Raw genomic sequence first — 24,807 nt, 5'->3', positions numbered from 1 at the left:
GCTTTGGGTAATAAATAGTTTTTGTATTTATGTGAGCTTAATAGCCTAGTGACATGCTTGCAGATAGAGGGCGCCTGCTGCCACAGGTAAGAATTGTTAATTTGTGTAGTTTTGTTTTTGATGCAGACACTAGCATATCCGTGGGAAACTGCCTGAAATGTTATAACTTACTGTTAAATAGTGGCCCCCGAGCTTCATACTGATAATAAATAATTTGGGCACCCATAAGTGTACTTGAAGGGGCTGCATTTTTCCGCTTTTAATTTTCAGGAATAAAACATTTTCCAGAACAAAGTTCCCAACGAAAATATATAACCTTGAACTAATGTATTTTGTTGCTCCCCGGTTGACAAAAACCGGAAGACCCACTTATTGAGGATTTTTTAAAGTTCTCTAACAGCCTTAATTTTATCGCTACCCAACAAGCAAGAAAATATATAAAGGGTATTTCTCCTAACGTTAAAAATGATCAGTCATTGAAAAAAAAAAACTATCCAAGGGAAATATTCAAGTCCTTTTTCAACTGAGAACAGTTATAAAACGAAGTCATGGTGTTGAGCTGCATGGGATGGAACCTACATACTGCAGTCCAGAGGCCAAGAAATAGTGTTTTTCGTAAACAATTTTTAAACTGACGTGTGGATTTCCATGTTGAGTGTTTCTAACATTGTCCCAACTTAAGGTAGTAAACTGTTGACGGATGTTCTTAATTATGCCATTTACTCTTAGGAAAAAGACCAACTTCTTGCCTTTCCTCAGACGCGGAGCCCTCCCCCATACTATTCCCCCCCCCACCCCCCCCCCCCCCCCCTCCCACCCCCCCCCCCCCTGCCCAAACCCGTCCTAGTATGTATTATCGGTAAACCTTCTTCCCATCTGTCCTAAGCTTCTCTCTTCTTGACCTCTTCTTTACTCCATTATCATTATTAGTTTCTTTCTATAAAATGCATTGTACACATCAAATGAACAAAAAAAATGTAAAATATGCATAGAATGACTGATCGAGCACTAAATACGAATATCATATTTGAAAGGTTTAAGATGTTTGGAAAGTTGTCTTAGTAAGCCATGGTAATAATGGGCAGCATTTTTTTTATTACTAATAGTAATATACTGATACTAGTACTAAAGTACGGAAACTATACTATACCACTGTATTTATAACAAATACTGTGTTGCTTTGTCTGCGTAATTGCAAAAAACTGCAATTGCGAGAGAGAGAGAGAGAGAGAGATGAGAGAGAGACGAGGAGAGAGAGAGAGAGAGAAAACAGTCTGATGGTTAGTGAATCACGATTCTAATAATTACTTGCAGTGTTGTAATCTATTGTTTGCCATTCAGTTGTAAACGGGAGAAATGAGATCGATAATCACAAAAACCCCTACGCAATAAACCCCTGCCCCTTACACGCAAGCAAGATATCAAGTCAAACTTTCTGCCCACCCAAATAACCATCCACCAGAAAACAGTTATTTTATATATATATATACACACACATATATATATTATATATATATATATATATATATATATATATATATATATATATATATATATATGAGCTACAAATGTCCTTTAATATCTAATTCGCTCTACCTCAGAATTAATATTCTTTCATAATATGTAAACAGAAGGGTAATTTTTTAGTTGATAATAATTTCGTCCTCTTGTGGGTTCGAGCCTACGAGAGGACGAAATTATTATCAGCTAAAATATTACCCTTCGGTTTACATATATACATATCAATAGAGGGATCGACAGTAATATCCTTGTTTATCTAGATATAATATGTTTATACAAAGCTTAAAGCTTTCGTCCATCCTCCTGTGGACTTGATCACTAAGCAAATGAGACATGTATTGGTGAAGAATTCCAAATAAACATAAACAAACAGACAAAGAACATTAACAAGGTTAAAAAATTCGAACAAGTCATTGGGTCGTTTGCCTTTCCATAATTCGCTGTGATCTACGAGGCGGGACAAAGCGCTGGTCTTCTTCTTGAATGACATCTTGACGGTCGTTAACCAAAAAGGTGGTTTGTAGATTAGGCTCTTGAACGGGCGAAGGATGGTTATTTACATTATCGGATTGAAGGAGGCTGTACACATTTCTGAAGTTCTTATTCTGGCCCTTTTGCCAAATTTCTTCACTCAAAAGTAAATTGCTCTGTATGCCAGTATTCCCCTCAAAAGTGTCATTCAAAGTGATGAGAGCTCCTTCCACAATTCTCCTAGTGGTCCTATCCGCACTCTTATAAATAACTTTCCCTCCCTTGAAGTCGATGGCATGATCGGAATCCCAAGTATGCTTGGCAATGGCGCTGTAAACGTTGCCCAAACGGCAAGCTGCAACATGTTCACGTTTCCTCTGGTCCAGAGAACGACCGCTTTCACCAATATAGCATTTGTCACAATTTTTACATCCTATAGCATAGACTCCAACATCGGTGTTTGGTTTTCTGTAACTGTTTTTGATAATTTTATTTTTAAGAGTATTAGGGTATTGAAAAACTACGCTATACCCATGTCTTTCTTTTCTAAGATTATTGGAAACTTTTTTCAGGTCATGATTATAAGGGATTCCGATCATGCCATCGACTTCAAGGGAGGGAAAGTTATTTATAAGAGTGCGGATAGGACCACTAGGAGAATTGTGGAAGGAGCTCTCATCACTTTGAATGACACTTTTGAGGGGAATACTGGCATACAGAGCAATTTACTTTTGAGTGAAGAAATTTGCAAAAGGGCCAGAATAAAGAACTTCAGAAATGTGTACAGCCTCCTTCAATCTGATAATGTAAATAACCATCCTTCGCCCGTTCAAGAGCCTAATCTACAAACCACCTTTTTGGTTAACGACCGTCAAGATGTCATTCAGGAAGAAGACCGGCGCTTTGTCCCGCCTCGTAGATCACAGCGAATTATGGAAAGGCAAACGACCCAATGACTTGTTCGAATTTTTTAACCTTGTTAATGTTCTTTGTCTGTTTGTTTATGTTTATTTGGAATTCTTCACCAATACATGTCTCATTTGCTTAGTGATCAAGTCCACAGGAGGATGGACGAAAGCTTTAAGCTTTGTATAAACATATTATATCTAGATAAACAAGGATATTACTGTGGATCCCTCTATTGATTTCTTAGAAGCACGATACAGTGTTTTTTATATTGCATATATACATATATACATCACAATTCCAACACAAACAACAACTAACATCGAGACTACACAACAACTCGAAAGACAGCAAACTAATAACACACCACAAACACCAAGACGACACTCGACCACAACAATTCACAAATCAAACAAAAAACTCACAAGCTCAACAACCTTCAGACAGACAAGCACAACAAACTCAATTACACAACATCAAAACAATCCAAGAAAAACAACAACTACTCACTACCACTGTCCAAAAAATTGCTTCATTTGACTGACTTCTAAATACAGACTGATCACTTCTCAGTTCTCACTCACTCAAGGCTCCGCGACCGAATCCACAGACGATACCAACCACCGGCCAACAAGCAATTCACTCACTAACTACCCATTGGAACACAAACAACGAGTCAACAACCAGCCTCTCTCTCTCTCTCTCTCTCTCTCTCTCTCTCTCTCTCTCTCTCTCAAGCGACCCTTAAGAACATTGTCAAATGCAACTACTACATCACTCCTCAAAGAAACTTAAATATTTGTCAGCATACCAGATGGTAGTAAGGCCCATTTCTGCGTGGCATGCTAATAACAATGAATATACATAAATATATTTAACTAGAAATAAATATAACTATAGATTAAAACAATTATTTTTAAAAATTTTGTATCGTACAGATATTAATTGCTTTAAAAAGAGAAGTATGGGCCAGGATAGGTAAAATGACATTTAAACAAGTCAGACAACCCATTGAACAGGTGTAGTGGAAGATACGCTATACCGACGTCACTGATGATATACGCATTACCACTTTTGCATATGGTTGGGTGGCTAAGCGTAGCTTTAACCTCATTTTCTCAAGTGAAAAAGTTAATGAAACACATATGGCGATGAACAGTGCTTCCGAACATTTTTACTGGCTTGGAAATCCCAGAGTTGGTTTAAAAGTTGTTTAAGAAAAACACTCCGTCATGGCCTCTGGAATGCATAGCAGATACAACTAGCAGGTGGGTTTTGACCCGACTGCTTTAAATGATCAGCCCCCAATATCATCATTTCAGGAGAGTGAGATCGAAAATAGCCTCAAGACTAAGAGGAAACAGAAAACGTTAGTAAAGAGTCTTACTTTAATTCCAGGAACATTCACATGAAAGCGAATTTTACTACCAGCCTTATGGTATTTATTATTATTATTATTATTATTATTATTATTATTATTATTATTATTATTATTATTATTATTATTATTATTATTCAGAAGATTACCACTATTTAAATGGAACAAGCCCACAGGGGGCCCACTAACTTGAAATTCAAACTTACAAAGAATATGGTGCTTATCCGCAAGTGTTAAAAGAAGGCAAAGGGAAATACAGCAACCCGTTAGATAAAGATGAATTAAATTAATAAATAAACAATTGTTAGGAGAGAATGGCAAGGAAGATGGAAGAAAAACCATTTGAACGTAGGTACACTCAAACGTACGAAAGGGGTCGCAGCTCAAGGCCGAAAAAACGTAGCTAAGAACAATGTGCCTTGCTTATTGTGACATCTCCAATGATTTCAGGATTAGTAATAATTTAGTCTAGGTTTTGGCGGAGTGGACCGTGAATAAAGTAAACAAACAAGGAAATTAATTAACATGTAAACAAGCAAAGTAAACAAGCAAAGGTTCCTTACTAAACAAGTGACGATGTTTGGATGTTGCAGATGTTCGAGCAATTTCCCCTCCTTGATTGCGTCATCAACGATTTTCTGGGGAACTCCCCCGAACTTCACCTGAAAGGAAGATAAAAACTTCTTGTACCAAATAGCTTTTTCCTCTCTCTCTCTCTCCCCCTCGGAGAAGAATGACGTCAGCACCTCACACTGAAGAGCAACCGTTTCATTCTTTATATTACGTTCATTTTTTTGGAAATATTGAAAGAATAACAACTAAACAACGCTATGGCAGATGGCGTAAGGATTACAAGCTTTGGAGTATTTGCAATTATTGTCTCCAGGCTTGATTCTGGTAACCATGAGTGTGCGCGCGCACGTGTATGTTAGAGAGAGAGAGATTGTGTGTTCAGGTATGTGCATGAGTGTGTTAAAGATAAAGAGCGTGTGTAAGAGAGAAAGGGAGTGGCAGGTACGTGTGTCTGTGTGTATCATAGAGAGTAAGTGCAGATGTGTCTGTGGAGAGAGTGGGGCAGGTGTGTGTGTGTGTGTGTGTGTGTGTGTGTGTGTGAGGAGAGAGAGAGAGAGAGAGAGAGAGAGAGACCGTGCAGGTAGGCGTATGGGTGTGTATCAGAGAGAGAAAGAGGGAGGGAGTGGCAGTATGTGTGAGTATCAGAGAGAATATGTGCAAATGTGTCTGTGGAAAGAGAGAGAGAGAGAGAGAGAGAGAGAGAGACTCAAATTCCCTTTGCAGATAACCTACACTTTTTTTTAAGTCCCATTTGCTCTTCGGTCGTTAAGAGCCAGTGATCATAACAGCACTTCATCTTGTACAAAATCCTCTCAAGAAAATAGTAAAGTTATCTATCTTAACTACATGAAGCGCTCTGATAGACCTAGTACGTCATTTTAACTTAAAAAACTAAAGTCTCCATTCACCTCAATTAAAACCTGGGCACTTCTTGTTGACAATAATCCTTGACAAAGACATAACGTTAAAATGCTCGTTTATATCAGCTAAATTGTAGTCGAGATTCATACAATCAAATTCTGTAACATATAAAGAATTGTAACAGAATCGAGTGAAATGGGAAGCTTCCCATAATAATATCAATGATAATGGTAATAATAATGATAATGATAATGATAATAGGCATTTCATAGAGCTAAAAGGACGACGAATTGTACAGTTTTCTCACATAGAAATTACGCTATTATATAAGCATATCATTTTACGCTCTACAATACTTTCACAAGCAATACGGTGTATGGAATAGAATATAGAAGAATTTCGGCCTAAGGCCAAGCGCTGGGACTTATGAGGTCATTCAGCAATGAAACGGAATTTGACAGCAAAGAGTTCGTAAGTTGTAACAGGAGGAAAACCTCTCAGTTGCACTATGAAAATATTGTTAAGAGATGGTGGAGAGTAAGATGGAAGAGAGACAACATGGTGGGAGGTGCTGTAAAACGAATGAAAGAGGTTGCATCTAGGGGCCGCAGGGACGCTGTAAGGAACCTTAAGTAAAGCCTACAGTGCACCACATAAGGTGTTCTGGCGTCACTGACACCACTACGGGGATCAGGCTTATAGAGAAATTGACCATACGGAGCCATGGCCGACAATGTGGCAACAAAGTTGATCAGCTTTGCATTTTCCCTTTGCCAAATTTGACAATCAAAAGTTGATTACTTCCAATTAAAAGTAAAATTTGTATCCGGTGGAATCACTAATTAACGACAGTTACAAAAATAAATTGGATTCCATAGTCACTTATTCCTATTAAATTTATGTTGTTGAAAGTGACGATCCTGTGGCTAAATCATTAACTGATTTGCTGGGCGTCATTTGATGATTTGGGTGAATTACCTAAAAAGTAAAATCATAATAAATCCTCTTTTTACACATTTCGACTATGCACAAGTTTCTGGACCGTAAATGAAGCTGTGACATTTGGGGAAATGAAACCGAACTCGGGCTACAGTCTCACTGCTTCTGTGTATGCAACGGAGTTCGTGAATTTATGGGGATTTCACCATTTAAATGTAATGAATAGAGCTGGAGTTCAAGTAGCAACAAATTCGACTCCGATGATAGAGAGAGAGAGAGAGAGAGAGAGAGAGAGAGAGAGAGAGAGAGAGAGAAGGTACTTCGAGTTGTCGGAAAATTTCGTAAAAGTTCGACCAGAAATCTCCTTGTGCATAGTAACTGGGGAGCTTAAAAGGCAAAGAAGATATTCGTTGTAACACGGCTGCCCAAATACAAGGTCATTTGGAAGGAATTGTGGGTTGTACAGAAAATTGCTTAAAAGAATTCCCCACGTCATCTTAAAATAAGATATTCCTCCAAATGTTACGTGACACATTCTCACAGGCGTCCAAGAATTTGCTTTTTAAAAATCTTGAAGCTCCTTTTAAGTGATGAAAAGTAACCGAGGGTTCGGGTGGAAATAATTAGCTCTCAGAAAAGGATGCAGATTAATTCTGGGGTGCTTTCTTCCCAGAAATGGCAGATTGGAACTAACATTGAAGCAATGGATACCTTTAGATTTAGTGTAAATGCGGATATAATCCAAGCCATTGGCCAATATCGTGGGCGATGTAGAATAAACATCGGGATGTAATTACATGTGCTTAGGGTGCAACATAACTCCTCACTAAAAATAAATAAAAAAAAAAGATAGACCATATTCTGAACACTTCAGGGTTGGATGAAATCAACCCAAGACCCAAATAAGTTCGTAGAATTTCTACGGAAAGTAAAAATAATTGAAAGTTCCCAGTAACATCTCATGTTTGCAAGACGCAAATCTGAATCGGTTCTACTCACCACCTTCACGGCACATTTCCTCCCTCTCCTGTCTCCCAAGTAGACTGTTCCGAAGGCTCCCTGACCTATTTTCTTGATTAGTTTTATGTTGGACATCTTGGACCTGGAATAAATAAATAAATAAATAAATAAATAAAGTCGCAAGGGCAACCAACAGTAAAATCAAAAGCTGTTCAGCCAGTCAGAATATTTTTAAACATCTGAAACAACTCGGTTGTTAATTACGATCACTGTCTACATTAAATCCAAGAGCAATGAACAGAGACCTATCAGCTTTCTGATAAGACAAAAGATAAGTAACGTTAAAGTTTTATTTTTGTTTGAGAATACAGATGTAAAACATGATTTTCACATCAGCTTTTTTTTTTTTTTTTTTTTTTTTTGTTTTTTTTTTTTTTTTTTTTTTTTTTGGTGGTGAACGGGGTGATTCTGACGGAAATAAATGTCAAAAGCGTCAGATCACATCAAAAGCGATCATAAAAGAATTTTAATGTTAAAAACACTTGCTTTCTAAGTCGCCTAGATTGTTACTACACCAGACTTGAAAATATAAAAGCAATGGCTCAATTACAGCGTAATATATATATATATAGATATATATAATATATATAATATATATAATAATTATATAATATATATAATATAATTATATATATATATATATGTATATAATATATATCTCCTGTGCCCAACTATCTTCTGTGACACTTTCTGTCGTTTCCTCCTCCTCCTCCTCCTCACCTTCTTTCAAATGTCCGTCCGTTGGAAATGGTTCCTTGAGATCGTTGCCGCTGGTCTGTTTAGAAGAAATAAGAATCCAAATTTGATAGGGTGATATAGAAACCCGTTTCCTCATCTGGCAGTCTGGACTCGACTCTGAACTCGACTGGTTGATTTGAAATTGACGAGAAAAGTTTGGGAAACCCTAAGGAACGCCTCTGCCCTGTTGATAAACGGTTAGTTAAGTTTCGAACGACCGTCACTTAGTGACACTAACTATAGTCAGTCGTCCTCAACCTTGTTTGGCCCCTGCACCCTTTCACTGTATGTCAGAATGTCATTAATCCTCCCACCCCCACAACCTTTTCCAAAATAGCCTGCCTTAAAAGGCACATTCCAAATAATATGCATAGAATACTAAAAATCCTTGGTTACAATTCCGCTCACACCCACCCCCGCCCCTATGGAGGAATTCCCCCTGGTTGAGAACCACTGAACGATACATTTTCTTCACCAGACTTTTCATGTTCTTCAATGAGACGAATGATTCATGTTTCTGTGCCGTAATTGTTACTACAATCAACATTCAATCGGATGACTTATGGATGATGAGAAACTAGTTAAAAATTTTATCTGGTCATTAAAATTTTATACGAAACTAAAGACTTTTGGCAGATTATCTGTATTTGTCTCCATCTCCTCACCATAGAAAACAACGATAAACATATATTATTGTCGTTTCAAAGACAGGCATAATGTGAAATGCACTAACATCATCTAAGGCCCATAAAACATCTTCAAAGTTGTTGATAACACTAAGAGAAATAAGAGAGGTTAAATAGCAGGCTTTTTGTAATGTATCAGGTGACTCTAGTATTCAAGAGAGTGACATTTTTCACTTTATTTAGTTACTTTAGAAGCATTCTTGTTCCCTAACAGCTTACACTGTAATAGGTTAATTGGAACTGGTATATTTATCTTAATCGTGTAGTTATAACTATTACTGTTAGGTTCTTTAGTGCTTCCCAAAGAATGCTAGGTTTGGTTGTATGTTATCAAAAGGTAAAAAAAGAAATACTATCGTTTAGTGAGAAAGCCATAGTAAATGTGCTTTCATAACATAGTTAACCATCCAAAATAGATGGCAAATACATTTACCCTTAGGCACCTAAGTAATAATATCACTATCACCGGGAACAGATGCGAGAAAACGATAAACGAATTATAATCATTATTTCCCACAAAACAGAATAATGAAGACAAACAGCAAACCATGTTCATGTCATATAACATCTGCGTCAGAGGTAATAAAAGGAAAGCACTTAACTATGATGTACCCTGCTTTCTTGCTAAATGGGCATGCATGACTTGTTTCGGGAAAAGAGGATTAAAGCACGCAGTGCTTAATCCCCAGGGAGCTTCGTAAAAAAATTAATTCCTTATAATTGGGGATTCATGAATGCTTCGCAAATACACGGGTTATAATTTATATATATATATATATATATATATATATATATATATATATATATATATATATATATAATATATATATATATATTCCCCTTCGGTTAGCATATCTAAAATATATTAATTCCGAGGTAGAGCTAATTAGATATTAGAGGACATTTGTAGTTTAGAACATATATATGAATTACGGTGATGTGATTAGACATGTATATATATATATATATATATATATATATATATATATATATATATATATATATATATATATATATATATATATATATATATATATATATATATATATATATATATATATATATATATATATAATACATGCATATACAGGATATACATAAATATATGTTTGTGTACGTATACAAAGCATCCTAAGGAATGAAGCAAGAAGATCTAAATTGTTGGAAAGATGGGAAAATGATGCCTTTGTCCCCTAAAGGACTTAATCTCTGTATTGGCAAGATGTCATCTGCAGATTCTGTCATTATTATCATATTGATTGCTGATATTTTACTTTTTCGTTATTACTGTGAATACTATCAAGTTAAAATATTTCTACATTAAATTTTCGTATCTAGCCCTCTGGACCTGGCTACTGTAACCACCTATAATCTGTGCATTAACTGTTACAACTCTCATTGCATTTTTCTTTCTTACAAATATCATTACTGATATTACCAGTATCATCATTACTATCTTTTATGCTACCTCAGCTATTGTGTGGATAAGTGCCGATTATTCATTTTTTTATCATGTTGTCTGTTGTATCTAGATTGTGTATGTTACTGTCTGTATTTTGTATATTCCGTGTATATGGCTCTGAGCTGAAATGAAAGATATTATTATTATTATTATTATTATTATTATTATTATTATTATTATTATTATTATTATTATATATGTGCATAAATAATTCCAATTCTAAAAATGAAACGAAGCGAGAAACACTTTTATGTCTTGTTGAAGAGACGTCCAAGAGGCTCCCTCACCTCACGAGCAGCAGTTGAACCGATCCTTCAAACTCTGTACTACTCACTTTAATCCTGTTTCAATCTTCTTCTTTTTGGGAGTAAAGCTGTTTCCAGTCCTTCCAGTACTCTCTAGTTCGGCTTCTAAATAGCAATTCCTCTACATTAACGCCTTTTCCAGGAATCATGGACCATTTGCCTTGCTATAAGGTGTTAAGGTTTCGGTCACATCTTGCTCATATTCAAAGACTAATCATTTGTTTCGCTTTTTTGAATTGGGCATCCTTTGGCATTTTGAATTTTCTTGGAATTTATAGTAGTATCTCTTAATAGGGCATCCTTGCCTTGCGAATTTATTCGAAGTTTTTCGACTCGCATTGTTATCCAATCGGCAGAGACGTCAATTTTCTTAATAATTGTTATATAGATGTCATCATAAAGAATTCATGACGCAACAGATACAAAACTGCAGATTATACAGATAATATAGAGAAGGCGGGTGATCAGGGAACGCCACGAGGCCAATCTACCTACAAACAGACAACTCTCTTCATCAGATGGTACAAAACTTTGCATCAATAGGAAATCCCGCATTGTACAAAAAATTACCTTCCCTCTTTTCCAAACAAATTGACATTTCTCTCTCTCTCTCTCTCTCTCTCTCTCTCTCTCTCTCTCTCTCTCTCTCTCTCTCTCTCTCTCTCTCTCTTCTAAACCACCTTCATTCTTATCGTTATCATCTCATCTACTTCCTGTGGGAGGCTAGTGCCATCAGTGCACCTCATGTGGCGGGCCGTAGGCATTACTGCACGTTCTCTGCAGAGATTTTGGGCTATACACACGCCCACACTGAGTATATACATATGTATGTCATATATCTATATATATATATATATATACTATATAGTATATATATATATATATATATAATATATCATATAATATATATATATATATATATATATATATAATATATATATATATATATACATATATATACATATATATGCAGCCTTGACCTCAACGCCGAGTTGCCACCGAAGAGTAAATTGTGATAAAAGTCGAGGAGATATTGATGGCTGGAGAATTCCCATTGATCTGTTGCGAATCTCCTCATTCCATTTCCTAAATAAGAACCACTATTTATCTCTGCCGCGGAAAACTCCGCTAGATCGGGAAGAATGTCGTTTGGATCCAACTGGTTGGTTTTGTGGCCCCGGAATTATACTGCGAATTGTTCAGTGAAGCTGCAATGCTGTGCGTTTGAAAGGAATCTTTTATAGAGAGGTCATTTCTGACAGTTTTGTGATGAAATGTGCAGTTTATTTATTTATCACGATTATGGAAGGCGTTTGAAGGTTATGTGAGGTACATACAAATATACACCAGTTTGATGCCAGATCAGTATTTAGTAACCAACACAAACAAACATAACAATTCAAAATAGGGAACAAACAGAGTCTGAAGAGGCAACGTTAGACGCAGAGTAGATGGCTGAACCATCGGGAAAAGAATGTGTTTGGAGGATAATATAGCGTCCTCCAGAAGGACATCGATATAGTGAAGGACCGGGAGGACATCATTAAAGCCACAACGTTTTCCTAGTCTGGGAAAACGTTTTCTTCTGCCGTGACTCTTCTATAAGAGCGATCATTCTCTGATCCAAGAGAAGGAAATCGAAAACACATCCCGTCGGCTGGTGCTGTTCACAGGATATGTCGCCATGACAAAATTGACGTTATTGGCTGGAATTCCTCTGTGGCTGTGACCTTTGGTCAGGATAACGCCATAAGACCTAACTGCAATAAACTGCTTGCAGTGGGATATAAAAGAATTGACAACGCCGTCCAAATAAGCTCTTACGGAGATATTGGCTTCTACCTAATCATTTAGATTAGGATGAAATTACAACTTCTGATCAGCTAACCCAAGGGGTAAGTCTCTTTTAGAAGGATACATAAGCAACCATATACCAAGTAGGAAAGATTGTTAACAATGACAAAGGATTATAGATCCAGGAATTAGTCAGAAAAACAAATGATCGGAAGCGGCATTTGTCCTCTGAATATCAACAGCTCCTAGGTACTGTGTTCCTTGCGTTGGGCAGGAGGTCCAAGAACTCTGAAAGCGAAAGCGCTCCTTACTCAGAGATTGAGCAGACAAGTGATGCTGTAAAAGTCTTAAATGTCATCAGCTCTCTCTCTCTCCTTTCTGAACAAAGAGAGAGAGAGAGAGAGAGAGAGTGTAAATTATCTTTAGGCAAGTCTTGACTTTTCAGTAACTATGATGGCTCCATTCATAAATAGATACTCACAGAAATATACTTTTAGTCCCGTAATCACTGATCAGGCCTTTCAGGCAGTCAGGAATCGTGTTAAAGATTGATACCCAATTTTATTACCAGACGGTACGACTAAAATTCCCTTTATGTCAATATTACTGTAATATTAACAAAACAGTGAAATAAATTACCATGACAATATTTCTGCCATCTTGAAATATTACAAAACATCTAATCTCTCTAATAATAAAAACTTAATTTATTTCCATAAAATATCCTATGGACTTTTGGTCACATATTTGTAAATGATGCTTTCATGTAGAAATCGATTACAGAAGTTAATTACATTGCTATGTCATTACTTTAACGCACATTGCCTCACGAAAGTCATCTTTTCTAAAAATCGATTTAATATGAAAAGCTTTTCGCTTGTACTTAAATTGTTCACATCTTCGTCGGTGTTTGTACTTCCAGTTTGCCTCTTTGTTTATTAACTGCAATGTAATTTATTTGCTATTATCGAGTATATTCATCAGATTCCGCTACTTTAGCACTGACCCGAATAAGGTTAATGGTCTGTAACAATTTAAAGCTGAAGGAACAGCATTTGAGGTAGAAATTGGATTGTCTTAGTCGAAGTTCGCCAAGAAAGCATACGATAGAATCCTAAGAGAAGTGATGTTTTGGTGTTAGAGGAAGAGGAAAGTCCAAAAAAGTTGGTTAGGCTGGTCGAGATGATATTTCAAAGAACGAGCGCAAAAGTAATAACAGCAGTTGGGGGAAACACAAAACTTTGAAGTTAGTATTGGATTACACCAGGGGTCAGCATTAAGTCCATTTTTGTCTGTGCTGGTCATGGATGTGTTAAGTGAAGAGATCAGGGATAAAGGGCTGTGGGAGTTGTTGTACGACGACGATCTGGTGATTACTGATGAAAATGAAGACCTAAAGAGAAGGTTTGGAGGGTGGCAGGAGTCTGTAGAGAGGGGGGGCTTAAAGGTGAGTGTGAATAAAAAAGAAGTTTTGGTGAGTGGTTGGGAAGATAGAGGCAGAATAGTAATGCAAGAAGGAAGAGGCTCTAATAGAAAACAGGTGAAAACGTTTAGATACCTAGGATCTACTTTAAGCCAAGAGGGAGGATGTGAGACTGAAGTTGGCTGTAGGATAAAAGCGGCATGGGGGAAGTGGAGAGAGGAAGTTCAAAGTCAAGATCTACAGCACAGTGATAAGACCAGTGTTAATGTATGGATCGGAACGATGGGCTCTAAGAAGAAAAGAGGAAGTAAAGCTTGAGTGAACAGAGATGAGAATGCCAAGTTGGAATATGGGAGTATCACTGCTTGAGAGATTGGAAAATGACGAAATAAGAAGGGCGGGCTTAGTAAAGATTACAGAGGTGATAAGAAAGGCACAATTGAGATGGTATGGGCATCTATTGAGGATGGGTGATGAAGAGGGAGTAAAGAGGGCTTTTAAGGAACCTGTTATACTATCTAACCATATGGTAAATTCTTCTGTTTTTTCAAATCACTGGAATTATTGTGAATGTACTGAAAGCATACATATTGTTAATGGTGCAAATAGAAAAAAAATCAATAAACTGTCTTTTTTAGAACAATTAAACAGGAACTTGTTCTCTCCTCAACAGTTACTGTCTCAGTACTGACCTTCTCCAGATTATGTCAGAATGTAAACACCCGGAAGAAAATGGTTCAAGAGGCTCTTTTTAATCCACCGTATTCCACCCATATCTACCTGCTGGATGGAAATCGTCACATGATTCAGATCTTCCATCATGAATATGAAAGCCTTCCGCCCTCCCTCGTGTGCTGCCTGTTCCGATGCGGTTCCCTTTTGTGTCTCCCATTTGCGAGGCAAATGTCCCAACTCCTCCAATTCTTTCCCACGAAATTCCGAACGTCCGGGGCATCCGGTATGGCGTCGTGGCCAAAGGAACCCTTTGTTTTTGTTTTTTTTGTTTTTCCTCTGTAATTTTTCGCGTAGCTCAAAGTTCGCGTGATTCATCGCTGAAAACACCACCAATGATCTTTATGAGGATTTGTGCCTCCAGAGGTCATCGTTCAGAAAACAATATTGAATCCTGATATGTTCACTTTGATTTTCAAATTTTCTTCTTACGCTTGAATAGCCTTTACCTGACAGTTATATTATCAGGTGAATGAGTATTACTTCAGCGTAATCTAGTTTTCTATACAGCGTATAATGCTGTAAGAAACTCTCAGCCACGGCCCGATGGTGGCCAGTGTTGTTGACACGTATAGAGGTGCCAGGCACACGATCATGGCTAACTTGACCTCAATTAAAGTAAATACTACCGAGGTTAGAATGTTCCAATATGATAAGATCGATGATCGGAAGGTGGACGATCAATACACCAAATCTCAGCCCTCTAACCTTAGTAGTGTTTACGATCTGAGGGCGGACAGACAAATAGCCACCTCAAGTTAATGGAATTTAAATTAAAGTCTTTCTTTTCCCAAACTAATTTGAAAGATAATGAATGTCTCTCTAAACTCTCTGCTCCAATTCAAAAGTCTCCCGAAATTGAAAGGAAATATGAAACGGTTGGGGTAATCCCGAGACTGGGTTCATTATACGGAAGACTTTCCTTTGATAGGATTCCATCTAATTAATCTGCGTACAAATATTTGACTATGTTCAAAGGTCTGAGGAGTATAATGGGAAAATAATAATCTGGGGGTGGAAATAGGAGAGAGAGAGAGAGAGAGAGAGAGAGAGAGAGAGCTTTTCATTTGACTTTTCAAAGGAGGTAAAAAATTTTAACATAGGCTGCTAAGTGGTACCTTGATACCCTATTAACTATAAGAAAAACTTTCTTTCGCTTTACATCTGTGGAGTGATATGAAAGGGAAGAGCTCTCTACTTCTCTCTTCGTAACTCTATGTATAACGCGGAACTCGAGAACTCTCTTTCACTATCTAGAATTTTATAGAACTCTCTCTCTCTCTCTCTCTCTCTCTCTCTCTCTCTCTCTCTATTGAAAGTGACGAACAACAACACTCTTAGAGTGAGTTCAATATTGAACTGTGAAACAGGCAGCACAAACTCCCAGCGTTTATTAACGCAAGCGTAACTCTATTCTTCTACGCATAATGCAAAGCTCATTAAAGTTCATAACAGTTCAACGAATTCTAAAGAGAGAATTACATTATGCGTCTCCCGGATAATCCCAGGATACTGTATATGTAAATAAGTAATACACACTAGTCGAAAAAATTCTAGCCACTTAATGGAAAAAAAAACATAAAGCCTAATTAGGTCATAAATATGATTCCAAAATTGGTCGAGTTCAAAGCGATTGTCTTGTTATATATGTATAGGTATATATACAATATAAACTACTATTACTAGCACTATTACAACCTCTGCTTCTACTACTACTTCCACTACTTCTACTATACGACTGCTACTTCTAATCCTACTCTACTACCACCACTTCTTCTACTACTAGTACTACGACTATAACAATTACAGCAGTGTTTCAGAAGCATATTCGGATCCGAAACCCGCCCGGGGCCGTACCGTCCTCCAGCAGCAGTGGAGGTCAGCAGCACCGCCTGGGAATCGGCTGAAGCCTCAGACTCTGTTCTCCGACAGCACCAATTCATTACTGCCTCTTCTGAATAGTTTCCTTTACCTAGGAAGCTCTCGAATTATGACGCTTCTTAAGAGATGTCTTGATTGGATTCTCGGTCGCAAAGTGCAAAGGCTATGCATCAGTCAACGTCAACCTCCTTTCGCTTATATTTTTCTAACATTTTTATTTATTTATCTATTTGTTAATTTGCCCGTTTTTCCAACAACTAATCTCTTTCTGTATTTCCCATTTCCTCCTGAGCGCCTCGGTGGCGTGGTTGGTATGGTGTTGGCGTGCCACCTCGGTGACAGCGAGTTCGATTCTCGACCATTCCATTGAGGAGTGAGAGATGTGCATTTCTGGTGATGGAAGTTCACTCTCGACGTGGTTCGGACGTCACGTAAAGCCGCTGGTCCCGTTGCTGAATAACCACTGGTTCCACGCAACGTCAAAACACCATACAAACAAACAAACCATTTCCTTCTGTTACTTCTTTCTTTGGAAGCTTGAATTTGAAGTCAATGGCCCCTGTGGTGGGCTTGTTTCATATGAATAGGTAAGGCTCGTTTTCTGAATTTATTAATAATAATAATTCGAATCTTGCCGAAGTTCTTAGTTGTTAGTGCTGACTGTTTATTACATGCTAGTTGTTTTGTCACAGTTCTGGTTAGTTAGTGCGGTCAACAGATTTCATAATACAGGTGTTAGTAATTGTTACTCCTTGTCACTGTCTTAGAATTATGTATATGCATATATATGTACATACATATATTTACATACACATATATATTGATATATATCTATATGTGTATATATATTACATATATTTATGCATATTTAGCTACAAATGTATATATACACGCATATATACATGTATATATATATATATATATATATATATATATATATATATATATATAATATATATATATATATATATATATATATATATATATATATATATATATATATATATATATATATATATATATGCCGCTTTCCTTCTCTGATTCACACAGGAGGCTTACCAAGATATCTGAACATCATTACTGTCTCAGGCAGTAAATTAATGCCACGCTCTTTCACCAACGTGGTACTTGTCCAGTAAAGAACAGGGGTATTTTTCTTGCTAAATGAGGCCCTCCTTATTGCAAACGAACTTAGGAAGCTCATTTAATCCCCCCTCCCCATCTCGTCCCTCCCCACTTCAAAGTTTAAATTGGGTACACAGCTAATGAGATAAAAATCTGTTTAAGGTCTTTAACGAGAGCGTAATTAGATTATATATATAATATATATATATATATATATATATATATATATATATATATATATATATATATATATATATATGTCATATCACATTACCGTGATTCTTATACATACATCGAGCCACAAATGTCCTTTAATGTCTAATTCGCTCTAAAAAATTCGCTTCCTTTAAACATATATGAGAACATAATAATTCCGAGGTAGAGCGAATTAGATATTAAAGAACATTTGTAGCTCGATGTGTTTATGCAAAGGATTCGTATTGTTATCGGCTCTCGCAAACGGATGACTGGATCTTCAGATAGAAAGCACGAAACTTCTTCTTCCATTTTACCTGCTGACTTTAATATGCTGTGATGTTGACATGTATGGTTTTTCTCTTGATTAGTTCAGCAAACGCGGAGAGAGAGAGAGACCTTACAGACCGTACAGACCTTAGATCTTGTTCGGGTTGCCCCAGGTCCCTCAGTTCTTGGATGGTCTTGGATGCAGCTTAGATATTTATCGAGCTTATTATTAAACACATCTACGCTCACTCCTGATATATTTCTCAGATGAGCTGGCGATGCATTGAATAGACGCTACATTGTCGATGCTGGTGCGTAGTGGATTAATGCCCTGTGTGCTTTCCTTATTTTTCCTGGTATAGTTTTGGGCACTATTAATCTACCTTTGCTTGCTCTTTCTGATATTTTTAGCTCCATGATGTTTTTGGCTTCTCCTTTCTAGACAACATGATTTAAAAAATTGTAGTCTTTCCCAGTAGTCAAGATCCTTAACTTCTTTTATTCTAACTGTAAAGTACCTTTGTACACTCTCTATTTGTGCAATATCCTTTTGATAGTGCGCGTCCCATATCATATTGCAATATTCAAGTGGACTACGAACATACATGCCGTAACAACATTCCCATTATTGCTTTAGATTTTGCCAATAGAATTGTTATTTGATCATTGCATAACATGTTCCTATTCAACATCACACCAAGGTCTTTAACTGCTTCCTTATTTGTGATGGTCTCATTATTAGGTCCCCTATATGCATTTAGCTTTCCTTCTCTATCTCCATAATTTATTGATTCAAATTTATCAGAGTTGAATACCATCCCACTTACCTCTGCCCAATCATATATTTTGTTTAGGTCTCTTTCTAGAGCGTTCCTATTTTCATCACAAGTAATTTCTCTACTTATTCTTGTGTCATCGGCGAAACTACTCACTACCGATTCCTTAACATTATTGTCTATGTCTGCAATCATAATAACAAACAGCAATGCAGCTAACACCGTACCTTGTGGCACACCGGATATTACCCTAGCTTCATCCGATTTCTCATCGTTTGCAATAACTATCTGTTTTCTGTTGTGTAAAAATTCTTTTAACCATCTTACTTTGTCCACTATATTATGTTTTCTAATTTTCCTCGCTAATATATTATGATCTACCTTGTCAAGAGCTTTTGCAAAGCCTATATAAACCACATCTGTTTCCTTTCCGTTTTTCATATTTTTGTATATGTTCTCACGGTGGACTAACAGTTAGGTTTGTGTACTTTTTCCGGGTACATTATTTTTTATTAAATGTTTCATAATATTTTTCTTCATTGCCCTTTCATACACTTTCATAATTTGTGATGTTAGACTCACAGGCCTATAATTACTTGCCTCTAGTCTTGATCCACTTTTGAAAGTAGGGGTAATATATTCTAATTTGTGCTCATCATAAATCTTGCCTGTATCTACACATCAGGCCCAGCTGCAGCTCCATTTTTAATTTCATTAATAGCCTGCACAATATCGGCTTCATTAATATCTATGTCTGATAAATATTCACTATTTTCATCCCTTATTTCTGTATCATTATCTTCATTATCAATTCTAGGGGTAAATTCTCTCTTATATCTTTCTGCCAATATGCTGTATATTTACTTTTTTTCATTCGTTAATCTCCCTTCAATTCTTAGAGGGCCTATTTCTATTCTTCTTTTGGGGTTTTGCTTGATATCCACTGGGGTTTTTTCTTCCAAGTCCCGTTTTTCATTTTCTTTTGATTGTATAATCTTTTGTTCTGCTTTTTCTATCTTAGTTTTCAGTTCCATAACGTTCCATGAATTTTTTTCTTTTGTAAGACCGTTTTCCACTTTCTGATTTTCTGGAACAAGATCCTTCTGTCTCTTGGTATGCGTGACTGATGGTTACTTTTCTTCTTCAGTATATATTTATCCACTATTTTCTCTAATATTTTATATAATATCTCCGTATTTACCTGTATATCATCACTTACGAAAATGTTATCCCAATCTTTGTTTAATTCTTCATTTATTTCTGACCATTTTATATTTTTACTGTAGAAATTGTATTTTCCATATCCTTCCCACTTTTTCATCTTTTGCTTATCTCTGTTTTCACTTGCTCTGGAATGGAATGTTAATTCTATGAATGGTCTGAAATACTCGCATTATAAACTATTATTTCTTTAACATAATTCACCTCGTTCACAGATACTAGGTCTAAAGTATTATCCTTTCTTGTTGGCAGGTGATTTATTTGTTGAATGTTGTATTCTAGTAGCATATCTAATAGCTTTTCCGAATGTCCTCTTATCTTCTGCAACACTATTACTCTCTTTTTTATATGTATAAATACAACCACAATCTCCTATTCGTTCTTTCCAATCTACGAAAGGAAAGTTGAAGTCTCCGGATAGGAGAATAGTCCAGTCCATGTGATTTCTACATATATCATCCAATTTTTCTATTATTGTGTCAAACTCTTTACTATTAGGGGTTCTATATATTACTATGTTCATTAATTTTTCAGATTCAAATTCTACCACTATTAGTTCACATTCTGAGTTACTATATTTCTCATATATTTTTCCTTGTTTTATGTCTTTCCCAAATATTGAGGTTCCCCCTTGATTACTATTTTTCTATTTGATCTATAAGTTTGGCACCCTTTTATTTGACCATCATTACCAGCCTCTTAGGAATACCAGCTTTCACTTATATTCATTATATCTATTTTCTTTTCAAGTTGGGATAGTTCCTCTAAGAACTCTATTTTTCTTTTTGAGTTAAGGTAGGTTTACACCTACACACTTTTGTGTTGCAGACTGTTACGGCATGGGACCGCAAGAAACCGCAAGAAACCGCACGAAACCGCACCAAATGTGCACCAAAAGGGCGCTAAGTCGCTGGCGGTGGCTGGCACAGACCGTTAAAGTCGAATGGCGCCGCCGGGATTTTAAAACTTTTCAAATTTCTGCGCAGCGTCTGGCGGCGTGATGAAGTTGCACGAAACTGTAAGCGGTGTGGCGCAGTGCTGCAACAAAAGAGGTAAGTACCCGCACTGTGCTGTGCCACATCGCACCACACCGCACCGCGGGTTCGTACCTCCCGTGCGGGAGTGTTACAGCGTGATGTTACAGCGCCATGTTGTGCCTGTGCCGTGCCCTTACAGCGCCTTCATACACGATTAATAAATGGCGCGCACATGTTTCAGGGCTTGCGGCATGCATGCGGTGTGTTACGGCGTCTCCCTAGGTCGATTGGATGGAAGGTTGCCACGCATTCTGGGGAGGATAAAAGGGGCCGGACAGACCACGGGGTCATCATTCGCGCTCTGACAGCCTGTCGACAATGTATAAATAAATCGAATTTAATTTTTTAATAATAAATGATTTTTTAGTTATTTTCTTAATATTAAATGATTTTGTACATTTTATATCATTCAAAAAGTTTCTTTTTTGCAATAAATATGTTGAAATACTGACTTGCTTTTACATTTTCCTTATTGATGCTTAATTTATATGTCATGACAATATATATGATGATGATTGGGTGAAATGAAATTGAAAAATGAAAAAGCATGGCCATAAAGAATAATAACATGAAGAAATATAACAGGAAATCTAACATGAAATATGATATATGAAATATGAAATAAATAGAACTCGGAAAATAACTTGAACTATAAAGTGAAATGTAGCATGAAATAAATATGGCCATCAAATGGTATAATAACATACAAGGTAAAGAACAATAATATAATATTGAGAACATGATCAAATGAACATGAACACATACAAATGATAATGAAACAATAATTAACATTGACTGGACACGGTTATTAACAGGGAACAATGAAAAATCAGTAACAGACTAAAGACATATTGACCTCAGTTGATTATATATGATATTTGCAGTTGAAAATGTTATGATATAAACCAAGTACCAATATCATTTTCTTACATTCTATGCTTTTCATGTTCATTTTCTTACATTCTGTGCTTTTCATGTTTTTTTTTTTTTCACTTACATTCTATGCTTTTCTTGTTCATTTTCTTACATTCTATGCTTTTCATGTTCATTTTCTTACTTTCTATGCTTTTCATGTTCATTTTCTTACATTCTATGCTTTTCTTGTTTGTTTAGTATAAGTATTTTTGTTATGTCCACCATTTGCTTTTCATTTGTCTCATTATTATGAATTATGTTATTATTAATTTCAGTTAATTATTTTCCAACATCATTTTTATATGTACCAATCATCATTCAAATATTCTTTATTATATTAATATTGTTATTAGTTCTTGGGACAATACAAAAGTATTGGAGTTTAAAACAATGAAAAATACATCATGATCTTTATTTACAATTATGTACATTGGTTGGGTTATGTTTTATTCAAGAGTTCTTTGGGTCTCCTGGGGTGAGAGGCTGTTGAGGTCCATATTGCATGCTGGGTGGGCGTGGAATGAAGGATGTGCTTGGCAGGCCTCTATATATACTCAAGGTTCATATCCATGGTGTGGCACGGTGCATGTGCAACAATCATGCACCATTCCACGTTGTGTCTCGTGCAGATGCGTGCACACTCCGCAACAACACCGCAAGCCATCCGCAACACACCGCTATACGGAGTAACAAAGCTGAAAGTGCACGTGCCCTGGCATAGCAACAACCACCATAAAACCGCACCAATGCCGTAACACTCCGCTAGACACCGCAACGTCACCGCAACAACATGCTGTAACATGCCCGTAACACACCGCACGGGTCCGCGCCACGCCGCTCAATAACGGTAATTTTTTCTCCCCACCACATCAATTTTCATGCGGTTTCTTGCAGTCCCACGCCGTAACAGCCTGCAACACAAAAGTGCGTAGGTGTAAACCTACCTTTACTCATAACTAAACCCTGCACATTCATCACTATGATGGTTTGTGTGTTATCTCCTTCATTTAATATGGGTAATAATAAGGATTTTCCCATGTCTCTTTCCTGTTCTGGTATGTTGTTCTTTTCTTCATTTCCAGAAACTCTGACATTAAAAAATCCAACTTTTCCAATATATTTGATCTTCATTCATCATACTTATTCATTTTGTGTATGAATCTGCAATTTTCTCCGTATCTGCACCATCCCCTAGCATCGTATTTACAGTATTTGTCTCTTGAGCTGTATCTTAGAGCTGATGCTTGCAAGTTCTTTGCTGACACTCCATATTGCGGTGATGGCTTGTTTTTTTCCTTCACTTCATGTTCTTTGTTCCTCTCTTTATTTGTTTCTTTTCTATTTTGGATTTTATTATTTAATTGATTATTTAATTGATTTTGATTCATGGGTACAGGGTGCATATATTTACATTTTTTCTTCTCTTAGGTTTTTGCATATTTTTGGATGCAGATCTCTGCATTCATCCTCATAGCCGTCTAGGTATGCATATTTACCATAGATTTCATAGTTGTGACATACCTTCGGATGTTTGTAGTAACATCTATCACTGAATCGGCAATTTCCTCTTTTCAAAAGGGTGCAGACTTTGTCTTTCTTTTCTATTTTTTCTATCTCTTTCCCATCAGTATGCAGATCTGGGTAAAGCCTCTTCGGGATTTTATTTTGTGTTGTCATGTCATAATTTATTTCTTCGTATGTATGCTGCTTGATTGCCTCATAATGTAGTATCTATGAGTATCTCTGCATCCATACTCTTGTCTTGCTCTTTGTTTTCTTATTTTTTTCTGTCATTTCAGTTTTGTTTTCTTCTCTTCTATTTTCCTCTTCTTCCTATTCCTCTTCTTCTTCATCTTCTACTATTTGCGCATTAAGTCTTAATTTAACAACATTGTCTATCCATGAGAGACATGTTGAGCAATATACTCTGGTATCCTAATCGTATTTTGCATGACTTCAGCACATTGTGGATGCATGGGAATGTTGCATGCAGAACATTTTCTGATCAGGTTTTGTGGATTGAGAGAGAGAGAGAGAGAGAGAGAGAGAGAGAGAGAGAGACAGTAAAAAGATTTATTACTGTGTAGAGTTTTGCCATTGATGAAACTTTAACCAGATAGCTTCTGCAAAATGCCATATATTCATTTCTGACTCTCAAATGCTTCGATGAATGTGGACGCGTAGTAGGTGATATTCAGAAAATAATTTTTTTTGAAACAGCGTAATATATTTTTCCCACCGGTGAATTAATTCCTTGATAATATTCATTTCCCAATAAATGCAAAGTTTTGTTTAAGTAAATTATATTTTAAGTGTCAGGATTTCAATGAAGACCTAAAAATTACTCACAGAAGAATGAGTCTTGGAGTGGAGAAACAAACCCATAGTTAAGCTTGGTACAACCATATCTAAGTGTAAAGATATCTGTGACCATACATAACTGTGGGTTTATTTCTCAAAAAAAGAAAGACATGCACAATTTGAAATTCTTTATATTGAATGAGTAGATAAAAAACAAAATGGTGGGACACTCTGTGATTTCATTTCCCCCACGATCCGTGTAGGAGGTGAGGTATTG

General features: G+C 36.5%; 1 protein-coding gene across 1 annotated transcript in view; it reads right to left on the bottom strand.

Annotated features, from left to right (window-relative positions):
• Window positions 1-8,593, bottom strand: part of LOC135222553 (serine/threonine-protein kinase Nek5-like) — a 10,351-nt gene extending 1,758 nt beyond the window's left edge. The window contains exons 1-3 of the mRNA XM_064260640.1: window positions 8,390-8,593; window positions 7,649-7,751; window positions 4,840-4,938 (exon numbers count right to left, since the gene is read on the bottom strand). Coding sequence (XP_064116710.1) covers window positions 4,840-4,938; window positions 7,649-7,744 — 195 coding nt within the window. The 5' untranslated portion in view covers window positions 7,745-7,751; window positions 8,390-8,593. The remainder of the gene's footprint in view (window positions 1-4,839; window positions 4,939-7,648; window positions 7,752-8,389) is intronic.
• Between the last annotated feature and the right edge of the window lie 16,214 nt (window positions 8,594-24,807).

The sequence above is a fragment of the Macrobrachium nipponense genome, chromosome 3 (genome assembly GCF_015104395.2).
Source record: "Macrobrachium nipponense isolate FS-2020 chromosome 3, ASM1510439v2, whole genome shotgun sequence".
Lineage (NCBI taxonomy): Eukaryota > Metazoa > Arthropoda > Malacostraca > Decapoda > Palaemonidae > Macrobrachium > Macrobrachium nipponense.
Note: the sequence above shows the minus strand (reverse complement) of the source record. Positions and strands in the feature narration are given on the sequence as shown.